The sequence below is a fragment of the Telmatherina bonti genome (genome assembly GCF_933228915.1).
Source record: "Telmatherina bonti genome assembly, chromosome: 3".
Classification (NCBI taxonomy): Eukaryota; Metazoa; Chordata; class Actinopteri; order Atheriniformes; family Telmatherinidae; genus Telmatherina; species Telmatherina bonti.
Window position 1 is genome coordinate 28,603,573 of NC_136621.1, and position 19,234 is coordinate 28,622,806.

At 39.3% G+C, this 19,234-nt stretch overlaps 1 protein-coding gene across 1 annotated transcript in view; it reads right to left on the bottom strand.

The window, feature by feature from the left end:
* Positions 1-11,720: 11,720 nt before the first annotated feature.
* Positions 11,721-19,234, bottom strand: part of hhip (hedgehog interacting protein) — a gene marked incomplete at its 5' end in the record, with an annotated part of 33,024 nt that continues 25,510 nt past the window's right edge. The window contains 2 exons of the mRNA XM_079261411.1: positions 11,721-13,975; positions 14,176-14,324. Of these exons, the coding sequence (XP_079117537.1) occupies positions 13,779-13,975; positions 14,176-14,324 (346 nt within the window). The 3' untranslated portion in view covers positions 11,721-13,778. The remainder of the gene's footprint in view (positions 13,976-14,175; positions 14,325-19,234) is intronic.

The window sequence follows — 19,234 nt, forward strand, 5'->3', positions numbered from 1 at the left end:
CAGATCTCATCGTCTTCAAGCTGTAGTTTGTTCTTTCCCATTCTTGCAGACAATCTCAGTGTCACATTTTCAGTTCAGTCTGCTGTCCCAGTGAACGCCAAGGTGTCTGTAGTCCTCATTTTTCTCATTTCCTGGAAAGGGTGTTTGGTTTTTAACCTGCTCTTCCTGAAATCCACGATCTTATCATTTGTCTTGTTTGCATTACAGACGAGGTGATTCCTCCAATGTCACAAAGTGTTTGAGCAGTTTCCTATTTTCAGTTCTTTTCTCATCACTTACATTCACTTCTGTAGAGCCACCTCCGTATTTCTGGAGATTAAAGGAATCTGAGTCATACGGAGTTTCTGAGGTGGACAGATTTAAGGTAACAATGAAAGTACAGTCCCCTGAAGGGCTCCCTTGCTGCTGACACATGATTTTTCTGTGTGATAAATTGTACTCTTTTTATGAAGCAGACAATAATCCAGGATGACGTAGAGGTATCCATGTCTAATTTCTGCTTATAACCAGTATTAGAATACTGGGTATACTGGATGAGAAGTGTTAAAAGCACTGGAGAAATTTTAAAACAAAAGTGTCCATCACAGTCTGATAGAAAAAACAAATATCACTTATCAGCACAAACACCCCATGCCAAATGTCAGGCATTGGAAAAAGGATGATCTGGGCTTGTTTTGCGTTGACTAGACCTGGACACATTGCGGCAATTGAGTCAGTGGTTTGACTCAAGTATTTTAGGGTAAAATGTGAAGACGGCTAAAGACTCAGCAAAAATCAGGACATGCAACAGGACGATATTCTGAAGCACATGCAGCAGCACATTAGCAGCAATGGTCCAGTTAAAGTCCAGACCTGAACCAGGCTCAAATGCTGGGCAGAACCTTATTTTATGTTTGTTTGTTTTTTATTATATTTTACCAGCTTGTTTTCTTATAATAAACATCCAATTTTACAATTAAACAAAACCAATCAGGTAACAAATACAAAGGTTTAGTTTATTTTTATCTTGTTGTTTGTATAATAATTATAACTTTCATATATACACTATTCACAAAAAGTTAGGGATATTCAGCTTTTGGGTGAAATTTCACAACAAGCCTAAAATGCATTCAAACCTGTACAGGTGAACTTAATGTGATCTTCTCTAAGCTTTTAAATGCACATGTCCAACTGTTAAATGTTTCAATAAATTTTGCACAAGTTGCTCTTCTCTAACAAGGAGCTTAACGGCAAAAATCACAGCAGGTGTGTGATCCTTGAATTGACCAATAAATGTCCTGGTTCAATTAGAGCTGGTGTTTAAACAGTTGTCCTCATCATGCTGTTCACATTTTGACATCATGAGACCAAGACGACACCTAACAATGGAACAACAGTCCCTTGCCATTGCGATGCTTCAAACAGGACGTTCTCAGACAGAAGTGGCCACTGAGCTTGGAGTGTCACAGAGTGTCATCAGCAGGTTGCAACAGAGATATGGAGAGACTGGAAGAGTCACAGAAAGGCCTAGAAGTGGACGTCCTTTGGCCACATCCCGTGCTGATGACCGCTACATTGTGAACACTGCCCTGAGAAACCGGATGATGAATGCCACTCAACTCCAGGCACGTTTAAGAGAGGTGAGAGGCACCCAAGTGTCACGTCAGACCATTCGAAACCGTTTCCATCAGCGTGGTCTGCGTGCTAGACGACCTGCACGGGTACCTGACCACACCACCAGGCACAGGCATCATCGTCTTGCATGGGCCAGGGAGCATTTACGCTGGACGAGGAACCAGTGGGCCTCAGTGCTGTTCTCTGATGAAAGTCGATTCACACTGAGCAGAAATGATGGCCGGCAACGATGTTGGAGACGTCAGGGAGAGCGCTATGCATCAGCCACTGTTGTCACCAGGCGAGCTTTTGGTGGTGGCGGTGTTACAGTGTGGGCAGGGGTGTCCACTTGGTACAGAACTGCCCTACACTTTGTGAATGGTACAGTGACAAGCCCATACTACCTGAATAACATCATTAATCCAGTGATTGTGCCCCTACATGAACAGCACAGGTCTAATTTCATCTTCATGGACGACAATGCTCCTGCTCATCGAGGCCGCATCATCAGGGAACGGCTGTTGGAGACTGGTGTACCTCAAATGGAATGGCCTGCACTCTCTCCAGACCTGAATCCCATTGAAAACCTGTGGGATCAGCTGAGCCGTCGTGTAGAGGCTCGAGACCCTGCACCCCAGAACCTCAATGACCTGAGGGCTGCCCTTTAAGAAGAGTGGGATGCCATGCCTCAGCAGGCAATAAGTTGCCTTGTGAACAGCATGAGACGTCGTTGTCAAGCTGTAATTGATGCTCAAGGGCACATGACGAGATATTAAGACGTTCACATTTTTTGTTGTGGTGTAACTACCATTGTTGTTACCTTTTGTGTTGAATGAATTTTTTGAGATGAGGAAATCAGTAGTGCATCCTTCTACTTAAATGTCTTACTTTTATGATATTATATCACTGTAGCATGAACATATTGCATTTTCCATAAATTTCACCTGAAAGTATGAGTAGTGTATGTATATATATATATATATATATATATATATATATATATATATATATATATATATATATATATAAAGATTCAAAAAGAGAAATTCAAAATGCATTAGCAAAGTATAGTATATATATATATATATATATATATATATATATATATATATATATATATATATATATATATATATATATATATATATATATATATACTATACTTTGCTAATGCATTTTGAATTTCTCTTTTTAGCAGATTTGAAAACTATACTGACCTGCTCATCTTGTCAACTTTTCATTGCAGTGCCAAACACACACACTTGCTTCTGAAACATAAGTAGGCCTGGAATATAAAAAGAAAAATAAGATAATAATTTTCACACATAATTCAACTCTATTAATAATAATAATAAAACCTTGTCAAAGCAGCTCTTAAGACATTTCTGACCTTAAAATTCTGTGCTTCTGACTTGTTTTGCTGACACACTGACATTTATTATGCACATTCATGAAATTGTGGTTGGCCTGCAGTGTTCTAAGAAACTACACCCAGCCCGGAGCATCACATGACAGCTGCAATCTGCTTTATGGTACCACGTCACATCCGAGCAACTGGATAGCACCCTAACCCAAGCAATACCTTTGTGTGAGGTACATATCATCCATCCATCCATCCATCCATCCACTTTACTGTTGATCCTGTTCAGCCAAAAATTTAAGATGCCCAGCATGGATGTCTTTGGAGTGGCACAGGCAACATGGAAACATCATGACATTAAGACACTAACTTTAATGCTGTGATGCAACAGAGCTCATCACTAAACCACCATGCTACACACATAATCAGTCTGCTGCTGTCATGTTTACATTAATTTAGTTTCACTCTGAGTCTTCACTGCATTAATGTAAACCATCACATTTGCTTTTCAAGCCCTCAGCTTAGTGAAAAAGCCTGCACCAAATTTACTCTTTACAAAACTTGCCTTGTCCAGCATCCTAGCAGGCAGCATCGTGATCTGCTTTGCACATTGTGTCAAATTTGTTTACTTTTCCAAGAGGATCTGAGTTGATATAGTAGAAATACAACTTTGTGGATTTTAAGTCCTTTTGATGCTCGTGTAGGTCTTTTTTTTTTATTTTATTTTTTTTATTTTACTATTTCTAGGTTATGTGTGTCTGACGACAGGAAACAAAACAAGGGGGAGTGTGGAGGAGAGCAGAAAAGCAAAGTGAAACAAAGGAAAAGCAAACAAACACTCAAAGCAAGAGCAACATACAGCTGCAAAAGAAAAGGCAGGACAACATCTTAACTGTAAATTGGAAATTATAAGGAACAAATAATATTCAACAAAGTGTGCAATATGTGTTTATTCTTTTAATATCAATATGCGAAAATAATAGTATTTCCCTTTACTCTTTGTTGTTTCAGGACCAATGTGAGAACAAAGATATATAAAACTTTGATATTTGATAGTTGTTGTGTGCGATGAAACCTGAACAATCCTGATAAGCCACACAAGACACAACTTGGCTGCTTTGTGTCAGTGGGACATATACATTGTCCTCCACAAGCCTGCAGAGGAAGCACAGAAATTCAGATTAAGATGACTTCACAACAGTGTGTTACCTAATAAATGAGTGAAAATCAAACAGCAGAAAATATCAGTTCGGACAAGGTATTTTAAGGGTAATTACAAATAGTTATGAACCATTTAAAGCCATACACTTGTTGTTTTAGTGATGTGTTGAGAAACAAACAAAGTAAACAGATTATTTGCTCTCAGAAATTTCTACTTTTTTTTCCTCATTTTGTGGATAAGCAATATTTTCAGCGCCTGATCATGATGACTAAGACATGACCGACACTTAACGATGGATCGATCACATCAAAACTAGCAGGGAAAACAAAATCCATGCATGATAAGCTTTCTTCATATAATTTGTTGCAAACATGAATACATCTGAAAGGGAGGTGGCAAAAAGAAATTTTACCATTAAACCTTTTAACTTTTTCTTTTCTTTCCAGTCTATTTGTGTCACAACCTCTTCCTGTCACCACTTTGTCATGCCATTTAGGCTGCAGCTAAAGTGAAGGTACACAGTGTACAGCAAGGCAATGCAGCCATTAGACACAGAGCTTTGGAGAGATTAGGATGCACACAGCACACCACCACCACAGGCAGTCTCTGTACCAAAACGAAGGATTAAGGCCTTGGCAATGTTGATGCAGCACCACCAAAAAACCCTTAGCCATGCAAAAAGCACCATGGATTTGCCAAGTAAATCTATAAACCACTTGTGTTTTACCTTACGTAGCACTGATGAGAATAAATTGATGATTGCTTTCTTTCTCCTTTTTTTTTTCTCTTTAAGGAACAAGCTGTATTTCTGTTTCAGCATAATATTTTGCTGACAAAAGTCTGTAATCCTTCATTTTCTGGAATAAAACTCAATTGATTTATGTATTCCATTTTGTAGAGTGCGTTTTGATGTTGGAGTTGGCTTTATGGGGGTGCATTTGTGTGATTATGTGTGGGTTTGATAGAGAGGCCATGTGTCTTTGCAAAAGATTTGTATTGCTTAGCCCTAATTTTTGTTTAGCCAGCCTTTCTTTTCCAGCTAGCTGTACAATAAATGTTGATTCATTTGTACGAGTTTTTTTTTAATCATTGTGAAAGTTACATATTAAAAGGTTTTACTTTGATATAAACCAAACTTGACATAAATAGTTGATCATTTAATGCATTGTAGTTGATTTCAGCTGACATTTCTCAGCATTTCATCTTCAGAAAATCATGTGTGAAAGGAAACTGCATAACATCTGACTTTTTTAAACATTTGCTTTATCGCACAGCAGCTGCTGTATTGATGGTGTCTAGGGAATTTGAGGGACACAGCATTTCAGTAATGGACTAGAAGTAGGGACTGGTCCTGAATATTTTTCACGAGGGGCCGGGTGGGGACACAGACATGGGGCGGTACATGTAAATGAGATGTGAAGCAAACGAATAAACATGCTTTTAACACTCATTCACATTGTGGTAGTTTCTTAGACAAGTCCAAGATTGCATTCACGCTGCATCTCTCAAGAAATCTGACTTTTTAAAAAATAGTTTTCACTCTTCAGAAGAGGAAAGAAAAGCTGGAGCTGCATCAGATCCCGGTGGTCTGGGTTGACCAGCTTCCTCTCAGAACTTTTACCAATTTTTTTTTTTTTTTACCAGATTTTGTGTTAAATATCAGCAAGATGCAGAAAAATTCTTTGGGTTTTGTTTTTACTGTGAAATTAATGGGTAAAAATATTAATGAGTTTTGCTGTTTCATGAGTGGTAACTCTAGACAATAATGACAAAAAGCACAGTTCATGCAGATGTATGCGCTGCAATATTTTTGTCATTCTACCAGCTATGTGTGAATGTAGCTTGTGCTTCTGTGTGTGCTTGTGCAAAGTCTTAACCTACATCCTCGCGATGTGTGATAAACTGGTGCACGTAGCACATAGCCCCAGAATGAACCATGCTTATACAGATAACAAGGCAGCAGGCTTCTGCGATGCTTGCTGGCATGGACTCGCAGAAGACAAGCTTGCCCCACAGCTGCTGCAGAAAACCACAATGTGCCTCTCTTTCTTTTTACTTTTAATGTTCCCTTTTCTGAATTTTCAAAGGCATGAAACTTGCAGAAGGAAGTCAATGTTTGAAAAACCCCAATATGAGTGAAGAATTTATCAGGAAATGCATGTGGTTACCTGGAGCAGGCAAAATGCTGAAGGATGTCTCCCAGGTACTTAAGAGATACAAAAAAGATGCAAACAGAGGACGTTAGACATGCTGTGATGCTTAGGTGCCTGTGAACATCAGCAGACACTTTTAGCCAACATGCTGACCTCTTTCGGTTATGCCGGGTCTTTCTGGTTAACACAAATACAGAAACACTCTCAAACACAAGCACACAAACAGGCCGTTTGACCCCAGTGTTAGCCCTTGTGTTAGCGGTGAGACTAAGGGGGATGTCCCTCTGTTGACTCTGAGTGATGTAAGCTCTAGATGAGCGTTGCAGATTAAGAGTGAAGACAAACAAAGGCCCCTGCCAAGATGAGCCACAGTGTATACAGATTGATGTAACAATACAGCCACACGAGCACTGCCGTAAACCATTTACATAACTTCCTTTAATGTGTTTCGGAAAATTTCCTTGCTGTGCTTAGAGGATATACCCCCACATGGAAACTTATACTTAGGTGGTCCATTCCAGCCGACACTGGCTGTTTACCTTGCGCAACTTAGGATCAGGGAAGGGAAGCAGACCAGGAGTGGCATGTTGTCTTTGACAGCCACACACATGTTCATATAGATCAGTGAGATGCACTTTGAGACATGGATGCAAACTTGTGGAGAGGCACCATGCATTGATGCTTTTGCATACATCTCACAGAAACACCTTTACTTACATGCAGTATGATTGACCAATGACGACGAGTGAATCCTTCTGCTTTTCGAGGTTTTCGAACTGAACCTGGGATCACAGAGAATAGAATAAGTTAGATGAATCTCATTAATGTGGTAAAAAATGAGACAAAAAAGATGCTTTGGGGTTTGCAAAATTATTAACCTCAGGATAGCAAGAATTATGAAGAAGGTAGAATTTCCAAATAACTTGCAGCATCTACTGTCTAATAAGCACATTGCATTTCAGTCTCACTCTAAAATAAGTAATAGCTTTGTAAATGTTCATCCACGCTTCGTTTCACTGGTGTAAAGAGGATAATTCAACTTTATTTAAGTGGTAATTATGGAGAGGTAGTGCCGTACCTGCAGAACAATATATTCAAAGCCCATTGATCAGAATTTGCCCAAAAGTCATCAACGACGCCTAGCTCAGTTTAATTTTGGTCCAAATCCAGACCGTATGATATTCAAACACGGCTCCAAGTTCAAGCTCTTTTTATGTGCTAAACAAAGGCTCTGATGGGCTGACCTGATTGAGCAATAAAAACATTATCTGTGGATGTCTTGTGTTTGCTGGGAAGCATTGCGATTTGACAATCTAAACAATGCAAGGTCATTGCACACCAATGTAATGCATTATGTGGACATATCAGAAAATTCATGTTTGCCACTTTTGAGATGTCTACAAGCACTTGTCAGAAGGTAGGAAGGGATAACTAGTGATAACATCTTACCTCCTCTCTTTAACCAACAACACACAAGCACACAGCTGCAGTTTTCTCAATGAAGGTTCTTTGCATAATCCTGCTTCTCCTGTAGTTAGGGACACCAGTTTCCATAATCCCCCTCTCTTTTTCTTATTACCACCCTTCACCTTCTTACCTGTCGCCCCAACATTCTGCACTGCTCTCAGTCCGCTGTGGGGGTTCAGCATGTGTTAACATGACAGATTGAGCCCCAGTGGGAACCTTAATTGCATCATTTCATGGATGCGAGTCAGTGCCGTGGTCTGGGAGAGTAAACAAGCTCTGAATCTAGGTGCGTAGAGGGAGGAGGGAGAATGAAATGAGAGTAGAAAATAAGGAATGAAGCTGAAGAGAAGAAGCTGAAGATGAGTAAGTGGGCTCACAGAAAGAATGGAAAATGTGACCTATTAAGTAAATTGAGGAAAAGTGAAACACTAAACACATAAAAGCTGGTGTGATAAAGTTTTTTTTAAAAAAAGTAAAAGGGCAGAGATTGAAACTCAATCATCTTCAGAAGTGGTTTGCAAGTGCTCTTCATTTTATTGTGCAATGAACTAAGAGATTGATGAGGTAGCAAGAAGGTCAGCAGTATCAATCGGTTAGGAAAACAAGTTTGCAAGTGTCTGGGAGACAGTTAATGTGAGATTTCAGATGCCACTCTTATGTGTTTTACCAGTAGTACTCACTAGAGTAAACACATGAGGTCATAGAATACACTGCACATTTAGGGTACAAGAAAACCAGACATAGAGCTGAGAAACCGACACAAACTCAGATAAACATGCCACTACACAGAAAACAAGGCAGTTACAGGCATACAGGACTTGAGTGAATATCTCATCCAATACATACAAATAAATAAAAAAAATTTGAAGTAAGAGACACACACACTGCAGTTTGCATTACATTGCAATTGCACTGCAATTTACACAGTCACAGCTGAGCAGCCTTCTTCCAAATGAATTCAGAAGCTGACACATGACGTGAGACTCAGCTAAATGTACTGCATAGGACATGTTCACCAGTGATTTTCACTGTTTTGCAGTATTGTGGGGAAGCGGTTCAGTAATTGGATCACAGTGGAAACAACTATTCATTATGCAAGGTGAGTCTGGGGATGTCACAATTAATTCTAGTGGACATCAAGTTAAGAGCCCCAATCAGGGTTCTGCAGAGAACAAGCACACGGTGACAGTGGGACGAAATGACTCACTTCATCAACAAAATTGATTTGATTGAGTGGATATGGAGAAAAGGAAGAAAGTAGAGAGAAAAAAAAAAGGTGTTAATTCGTTCTAATGGTTAACCCTCTAAAGCCCAACTTTGGAACCACTGGACAGAAAAATCCATTTTTTTCTTAATATGAAGTCTTTATTTGGCCTTTTAACAAAATCTGAAAAAGAAAAAAAAAATTTTTTTTTGGTATTTTCACTATTTATTATTATGTGAAAGGTCAAAATGATTGTAGAGTAATCTGCTTTCTGGTGTCCTCCAGGAGGCGGGAGACCAGTATTACATGGTCACAACAGGGTTTTAAGTAAAGTTTCAACCATAAAGTCATGCAAAATGTTGCAGAAACTGTACGTATCAAATGTGGTATGTTTGGCTTTCTAGAGTTAATGCTTTTAATGAGCACATGAGCATACAGTATATTTGTATGGCTTTAAAAGTATTTTGTCACACCAGACACATAAACATCTCTGGGATCCCGTATCAAGTTCCACAGGCTTGAAAGTGAAGCAGTACTTCTACATTATGGTGTTATGCCAGCAAAGGATAGTATTCTCCCTTCAGGTTCTGGGAGAGTCTATCTTGGCTGATCATAGTAAGATCAACTACTAGGCACACAGTGCTGTGTTAACTTTGCCAAACAGTTGACCAGTCAGTCAACATCTTAGGTCATACCTATTGTTTTGAACTTTAGATAATGACCAGGTAAGCAAACAACAAGAGTTAATTTTTCTCCAACCTGGTAACTGGGCTTACCATCCATCTGACCTGACAGGATCTAGTTTAACTTGCCTATGTGCATACAGATGCCTCCAGGACACATCCTACTGGGTAAATGCCTCAGGGCAAACCAAGGGCCTGCTGTGGGGAGGTGTGTCTCTTAGGGGTGGATGGACATGGCTAGGAAACATTCACCTGGCTCTGCAGAAGGTTGCTGGAGGCAGGGAAGCCTGGGTGGCCCTGAAATTCACTGAGCTATTTGATGAATGAATGGAAAAGGAGAAGGTGCTCCAGACCGCTGCAATCAAGCTACTCAGACACCTTGGAGACAACCTAGATAAATACATACCAAGGTGGTATTCCCACACCCCGGCAGCCTGGACAGCAGGTACCACAGCAAACTGATGGACAGTAATTAGTACAGAATTTTTAAAAATTGGCTTTATCTGTTAAATGTTTCACCAAAACACAAGCTATTGTCCAAACTAAATAATTGTTTTAACTGGCAGTGAGTATTGATTGTAGTTCCCAAAGGCCCTAATTACCAAAAAATAGAAAGAGAAGTTAATACAGTATAATGAATGACTGTTCAATTTGTTCTGGTTGAGAAGAATAATGTGTCTTGTTTTCATCACAGAGCTGTTGTTTTCCTGCTCTGCAAATGTCCTCCTATTACCCTATAAGTATTGCCTGTGCGGACTCTCAGTCATGTATACAATATTATAACATGCACTTCCAGCCATCTCAGTCCTACAAATATTTGGTATACAGACTTCTCATGTTTATTCAAAGTACTGAATTACACTGTTTTGGAAAGATAGCCGGACAAGAGCCCTTTGGGAGGGAAAAGGAAAACTATTCCAAATGAAAAGTAATGATTCATGCCACAGATACAGTATAAACTAAAATATATGTTGGACCATGCAGCACTATTGGACAGTTCCACTTTATGCAATTTTGATTGGATCTGAAAGTTGCATAGACAACTTTGTATCGCGTTACTCTAAATATGGCAGTGTACGCACTTTTGTGTGAGTGTGTTTGTGTAAATGAGAGCAGAGTGAGGTGGGTGGTCTCCACTCATTTATCATTATACAACACAAAAGCCTCATTGGTATTTTAAGAAGGAAATTAATGTTGCCATCAGCAGACGGTCTTGCATGTGTGCTTCCGTGCACTCGTGTGTGCTTCTGAAAAACAGGGAGGAATTTTCCCTAAAATGAGGAATTTTAACCCCGAGCCTGGAATGACGGCATGACACAGCATGACGACATCGCACAGCTTCAATCAGCTCATTCCTCTCTGACTACTCTGTGGGCAGCTTTTCCATTTAAAGCAAGAATAAAGGGAAAATCCTGGGTTGTGCAGACACAGCGGCTGTTGTTTTAAAGCATAAATATACATTTTGTCTCCATTTTCACCTGATGGAAGGAAGCAAACATTGATGGAAATGTTGCTGGTAACCAGCCTGATTTTGTATTATAAGTTTACCACAGATTTCTGATTGAATGATGTTCCAAATTATGCTGAAATTAAAATCTTAGCTAACATTTAATTTCATGTGCAAATTAAAAGTGCTGTAACAACTAAATAAAAAATCTTGAAAAGCTTCATACTACTTGCTGAAGCTGGTTATGGAGTATCGACAGCCAGTGATGAGCTGTTGACGGGAAACAAAAATCCAACAGAACCCCAAATATTATATATAAATATATATGTATATATATATATGTATATATATATATATATATATATATATATATATATATATATATATATATATATATATATATATATATATATATATATATTTATACATATATATACATATATATACAAACACACATATATACACAGACACAAGTTGTTTCCACAGTTTTCATTCTTATCGAGGTTCATATCAATTATCTTTGGATATTGGAAATAATACTTCTAAGCCCAAAATAAGGAGACGATTCAGACATGCTATAAATTTTAATAGACATATTGATATTTATGAAGAGAAAAAGTTATCCCTAGTTTTATTTACAATACAGGCATAAACAAATTGTCACATACAGTACAATAGTAAAAACAACATGGAGAACTTAAATAATTATTTTATTTGTGTAACTACTTAAATAATGAAAATGGTTATTCTATTCACACCATGCCATTTCAGCAGCTACAATGCAACTTTCACATTAAGTGCTAAAAAAAAAAGTTATGAATTTTTTTTTTCATTTTACAGCATGAATCCATTTTGATATATTAAAACCAGGCAGTGTTTGTCTATATCAGAAAACACAAGCGAAGCAGGAGATGAACAACGTATAACTCACAGATGCTGAACTTCAATTTACCGCATTACTTGTAACCTGCTTCCCAAAGTAAATACAAGGGAGAAAGTGTTTGTCATGTCTGAGCTGAAGCACAGAACTGGTGGTTCTGTCAACACAGTTCATCACTGACTCTAAAGAATCCAGGTGTAATGTATGTGTGCTGCATGTGTGGACCTCAGTCTGGCATCAAAAAAACACCTGGACTAACACAGTTTCAGACAACCTCAGCCTGTTTTCTGGCATTATGTAAAAATCAGATGCTCATTAGAGTGTTCAAACTTGACTTTTTTTTCCCTTAAAGATAATCCAAAATCTGCTCTCTATGTGTAGGATCTGCTTCTGACTACAAGCTGCTTCTACAGGGACTTTGAGGTCAGACAGGATCTTTGATCATCTTATAACAGAGACATTTTTGAAAGTGGTAATATAACCATATGTCAGGGGTAACAACTAGACGGACTTCGCCAACTGCTCTGAATTACTTTATGCAGGCACAGACATGCATGGCTTTTACACGGAGGAAACAAGTGAAATAAGGGGAAAAATAAGTTCTCATGTGTGTTTCATAAAAGCTGCAATATGTACAACATGAAATGACATGACCTGACAAGCTTGTGTAAAACTGCCTTCTATAAACACCAAATTCTCCCATATATTATTACGCTTAAAAAAATAAACCCTCCTCTATGATAACAATAGTAATGCTATAGCTTTTTTTTTTTTTGCCATACTAAGTAGTACTTAGGTAAGCTCTATTGGAAATATACATCACCGCACTCTCTCTTCCCTTTGTAGTTTTGAGTTCGGATTTTAGTTTCAGTGTGTGACACAATGAAAGGAGTTTGTTAAACAATATCTGTAATAATGTAGTGTGTGTGTGTGTGGTGTGTGTGTATGTGAAACTACTTATTCCGCCTTTATTACATGTGTCATTTCATTTTGACCATTAAAATGAAAGAAAAAAAAATGAATACAGTGCCAGAGACTCCTTTCAGGTTGTATTAAACTGGACATTATTTTCACTCAGTCCTTTCAACTTCTGTGTATAACCCCCCCTCTGTTTAAAAGGAAAGTTTATTCTTGTTTTTGATAAATGCAATCACAGATGAGGCAACATGATCCTTTTTAGAGCCTTTAAACCAGCACAGCACAAAGCCCTGCAGACTTCTATATGTAGACATATTTTTCTGGATTTGAAAAGACCATGAACACAAATTATCTCGAGCCATGCCACTCCTTATAGCTTTTAATCCTTAATGAGTCCCTGAACAATCAATTGTCTCCACTGAAATGCCTCCAACACCCTTTTTTGGGGGTCTTACAACAAGCAAAAAGATGGCCCTTGATGGGATCCAGAGTCCTGGGTCAGATTAGTCCATTCCTGTGGAGTTTCAGTCCATGTGGAGCCAAACCTGGGCATGTGAGGAAGTGCCCTGGTGGAACTTCCATTACTTGCATTCAATAACTTGCTTGTCAATCAACTCACTGATGTCTGCAGGCCTCTTTGAATTGTGAACACGGCTTGGATGCCAGGCCTGGTGCTCAAGAGCAAATAGCTTATAGGTGAGAGAAGAAAAGAGTTTGGTATGGTGATGTGGATCCAAGCAATCTGACGAGGATCCTGTGTGTATCTGGGCGTTGGTGTGTGCATGCCTGTGTGGGGGTGGGGGCATCAAGCGGCTGCATTAATGACACCTCATTAAGAGTCTGCTGGTGGTGATAGGTAGATATGTGTCAACATCAGATTGCAGTGGGGAGCAGGCCCCCTCTGCGCTTCCCTATACGATGTAGCTGGTCAGGTCTAACAGATATGAGGTCATGTCAATGATGTGGTCCAGAATGCTGTCTTTTTCCTGGTCGTTGGGCATGCCCAGTTCACTCTTCTCACACTGAGCACCAGAGTAGCCGCTCTTACATAGGCACTTGTCGGGCTCTATGCACACTCCTCCATTGCGGCAGGCTGGTGTACATTTAGCTACAGGCACAGAAAAACAGTGATCAAACACAAAGTGGTGAATTTAAGTCATAAAATATCAAAACAGGCTTTTAATGTTTACAATAAAAGATAAAAAATAAGCAGGTTTGTGTTGTGTTGAACATTCCTGAGCTTATCTGCACATGCAACATAAAGAAAACACAAGTTTTGATTCAAATGATACTACAAATACTACTAACCAATTCGACACAAAGGTCCCTCCCAGCCAAGGCTGCAGCAGCACTTGCCAGTAGGAGTGCAGTGTCCATTCTTGCAGTGTCTGGAACAAGCTGTCATCAGCAGCTTTGGTGGCTCCACCTGACGCTGGCACTCCTTGGGGGCATAGGGCCTGCAACAGTTGTTAAGGAGAACAAGGGAAAGTCAGTATGATGGAAATAGAAGTGCCACATGCCATGGTAAGGAATCTTTGGGGGCAGAATTAAATACTCATTTGATATCATCACTGCATGTCTTTACTTTAACATATCACTTAGATAAGTAATTCCTAGTTCAAGTAAGCTCTATGTCTATTTAACTGTCTACCACTGCAGATATCCAGTTGTACCAAAATAAAAATCTTTCACTTCATGGAGTCAGGAACGGGAATCACGGCTGTTGGAAATACATTTTTCACTTAATTCATTTCAATGTATTATGAAAACTGACTGCATTTGTTTTATTGGAAAGCTACATTATACACTTTATATCTGGCTCCGATATAAAACAACCAGACCTAAATAGGAGGGTGTGGCCTGCTGTTGGGGGTCCGGGGTGTCACCCCATCCCTAATATAACAGTGGGGGAATCATTGGAGATGTACATTTTGCATCTCTAGTATAAAATGGTTTTCTTGGATATCTTTTTCTAATTATTTACTTATCAACTGCACATGAGCGACAACACCCATCTCAACCAGGTGGTTTTATTGCTTTGATTGTTACACTGCCACATATAAGGAATAAACAATATATACAGTCAACACAAGGCCCCACAGATATAAACATGGTTTGGAATATGCACACAGACACAAACATCTCCACACCATATGTGTCAAGTCTGAGCACCAGAGACACACTGTGATCAATCCATTTTTAAAGACAAACATCCAGACACGCACGTCGGCAAAAGGCACGAAACAGAATTATTTCATATCACGCTCTACAAATCTGGAAATAATACAGTGAGAGCATAATCAAGTTCAAATGTGAAGCCTCTGTTAATGCCTGTTGCCCGCTGGCCCACACGCAAATATACACACATCATGCATGCAGAAATTAGAGTGTGCATGTAAGAAAGAGGGTGAGATAGAGGCAGAAAAATTATTGTGTAAACATTACTGTTGTCCTGAGGTGAAAAAAATTGGACAACGTGGGACAATGAGAGCATGTGTGCATATGGAGACACGCAGGCAGAGTAGCTGGACTCCTGTAAAAGGATGCTGATATGAGAGCTGAGAAGCATTAGGAGTGATGTCAGCGTGTAAGTGTGTGTATGCATGGGTATGTGTGTAATGTTTAGGCCATGGGAGAACAGGCCTCATCAATCACAGACACGAAGCAAATGGTCATTCATTCAGATGCAGGTCAGGACCAAAGCTGGAAAGCAACTTAATCTTCATTCAGCTATTTTAAATGGTGAATTTTAAAGTCTACAAACCATTGTTTTTAAATGAGCCACCGTTTTGCATTTGCGCTTTACGTGTAACTTTTGTGTAAAATCTGACTTTAACATAAAAAAAAATTGCCATTTTTGAAGCAAACTTTGAGACACACACATCTGGAAACAGTCAAAACACAAACACACATGCACAGCATTTCTCCTTCTATGAGGATCCAAAATCCATTCCCATCACCAGAATCATACACCGATAATGTCATTACATCTTGATTCTCCCTTCCATGAAATCTCTTTACACCCACAAGGTAACACCACATTGCACCAGTTATGCAACTGCAGTTTCGGGCAACAGAGCTTTGTGAATTCCTTCTTATGTTTACATTTCCTGATGGTACCAACATCTATGTTTCAAATGAAAATAACATCTTTTCTGGACCACTCATTACCTACTTATGGGATGGCACAATGTTTACATGACAACATTTTCTATTAATATTTACCACAACAAAGTTGATTTTAGCTGTCTAGAATAAAGTATTAGCACCTTTGTTTCCATCTTCTAAATGAACGAAACGGTATTCTCAGTAAGTCCATTGTTATGTACAGTTTTTGTGCCCTACTCTGTACGATTCAAAGAATTCAGTGGTTTCTTGTCCACTGATTAAACTCACCGGTCACTTCACACGTTGACCTGCATTTGGTCAGTGGCAGGAGCTGATTTCTGACCCTGTTAAGTACCTACAACCAGAATTTTGTTTAAACCAAAATCAATTATATTTTTGTTCTTCTAAATTTGTAAACAAATTAATCTGAATCCTACTTAAAAATGACATCTATTGTACTTAATTTCAGTTTCACTGTATGTTAACAAGCATTTTGTCTTAACTATTTATTATAACTAGGACTGTTTACTTTCCAGTTGGAAATTGTACTTAAAATGCTGACAGACACAGTGACAAATGGCAGTAATGTGACTGCATATGTTAAAATGGCTTCACATTTAAGGGATGGACAAGTAGCGGGGGTTGATTCCCATGCTCCCATCAGCACCCAGTTCTAGACTCCATCCATGCTGGCTTTTGTGGTTGCAGGCTGCATGTAGATAAAAGAGCAAAAGGAGGAAGAAAACAGAAAGTGAAGGAAAGACAGAAAGAGTAAGAGTCCCTGGAGAATTGGGGGGGGGGGGGGGGGGGGGGGGGGGGGCTGTAGCTAACACTGTTAATAGCAGGCAGGGGTCAGCAGTGCTACTAAACAGTTTGTACCACTGCCAGGGTGGCTGTGAAAACAGCACCTGCTGGTAGCACCACTTGACAAAGGCAGCTGGGTCAACAGCCACTGTGGGAATTTATCAACTTTGGAAGGGGTGATGTATGTGAGAGAATGAGAAAAGGCGGTCGTGATCTCACATGACTTAAAATACATGGGCAGAGAAAGATGATAACATCTCAGATGGCTGCATTCAAATTAAAATGGCATAAAGTTAATGTCAGGCTCCACAGCTGATGAGAACAAAGAATATAAATTCAGATGAAGACCATCACTGTGCAAGAAAAACCTTCCTTTTCCCTTCCCATCAAGTAAATATTAAAACAACAACATCAAAGTATCATAGGTGAGGGAAGTGTGGAGGCTCTTCCTCAGTCTGATGGACTATGTTCAACATGTGTGCATGTGTTTAGCTTGTTAGCCTGCAGGGCCTGCTTGATTGACATGAGGTATATGTGAGAAAAGGGCTGTGGAGAGGTGTATGTTATGCACCCTTTCGCACCATAACAATGGCTTAATCAAACGGCCCAGTGTGGTCTCCTTTGCTGTTTTGTCATCTGACTCCATTGTTTGGGGGTCCTTTTGTAGCTTCATTCCTTGTTTTAATTGTGCAAGAAATTTACTGTGCATTGTAGGAGCCAGGGCTATTCAGTGGGACTGGCAAGCAGCTTTGTCAGGGGGAGGACCACAGCAGAGATGTAGGAAGATTTAGGAGGGATAGGAAAATAAAGAAAAGCCTTTTTCTGCAATGTGCTGGGAGCTAATGCAACATACACTCGCAGGCTCACAGATGTGCATGTGTGCGTGTACCCACCACCCACAAGGTTTATACACACGCGCACACACAAAGAAGCACACACAGAGATAAGAATTTCCACAAACAAGAACCCAGAATATGCTTTCCAAGCACATCCAGTGATTTGTGACTTCCATGGTTAATAGATTTCATAAACGAGGTCCCAGGACCCTTTTTGAAATTGACTCTATTTTTAAGTTCTCCTCTTGTAATTCAATCAGCCTACAGCTGAAAAATGTTGAATATTTTAAAAGTCCCTTAAAATACCGCTGTCTCCTATTCTCTGAAAACTGCATTTTACAACACCAGGAGGTCAGGTTATTAGAGTTAGGGTGCATTTACATCAGGAAAGTCTGTTAGGCTCGGCCTGATTAGGGACTCGGCTCAGTTTTAGGGGAGTGTATACATGCAGACCAAGACTGTGTTCACACTGCACTTTGGTCAACGCACTAAATCTTTACAATAATATATCCCAATTCCCACCAAAGGTGGAGCTGCACAAGTATTTAGCAAAAGAGAGGACAAGACCCGCATTGAAGAAGAAAACTCAGTTTCCTCCTCTTGCGAGCTAAACATGGAGATGAAACTATTGCCGTTTTGGGATTTTTATTTTGTCTTGTGCAAGTATACTGCAGAAATATGCTACAACAATGACCACAGTATGAAAAACAGACAAGGCAGAGGACTCTTAATGCAACTGCTAAATATTTACCCACAATGCAATGCCCTGTCAAATGCAGGAAGTCACTTTTTTTGTAGTCTGCTTCCTGTATTTGGCCCACTGACCTGCATTTGTGAAGGTGACCAAGTCCCCTTCTTTGGTCCAAATCAGAATTTGTTTGGGGCATTCACAGCTCTCCAAATGAAGAGGACTTTGAGCAAACGGACTTGGATTCGAATCAAAAAGGCTGATGTGAATGTGCCCTTAAACTATTAAAGTTCAAAGACATATGAGCAAGGTAGATTCTACACAGCTTAAAGTCTGAAAGATGATATGGCAGCTGTAAAATTCCTCTTACACACTGAATGTACAATGAGAGCATATCATTCTGTCTATACTTTCTTATTCTTTTCCTAGAATAACTATCAAACATGCTCTTAAAATGTTGTTCAACTCAATAGTTGTGCTTTTTTTTTTTTTTTCACGTTGATTCCAAAGAAAAATAACATCTTAACTTTAAAACAGAAAATGTCCTTGCCCCTGAGACCTTTTCAGACTTCTTGACCAGTTTGTGCCACCTGGTACAGCTATGTTGGTTATTTTTCAAATAGCCACAAATTGATTGATATCTGGTGATAACAGTCTGTAATATCTACCTTCACATCCATTTCTCACTCACCTCTTCAGCACACAAGTTGTCAGGCACAATCATATTAACCTAAATGCAACTTTTTTTTTTAAATAATTGTGCTTTATTTTGAGTTGCGTGTTCTAATAATGACTTTTTTCTGTGAGATATGCGAAGCACCTTGTATTGCCTTGTTTAAAAAATGCTACACAGCGTTATCATATGCTATGTAGCTATTTTTAGTTAGCCTCTGGACTTTGCTATGGATTAGGGAGTCTATGCTCTGCAGTG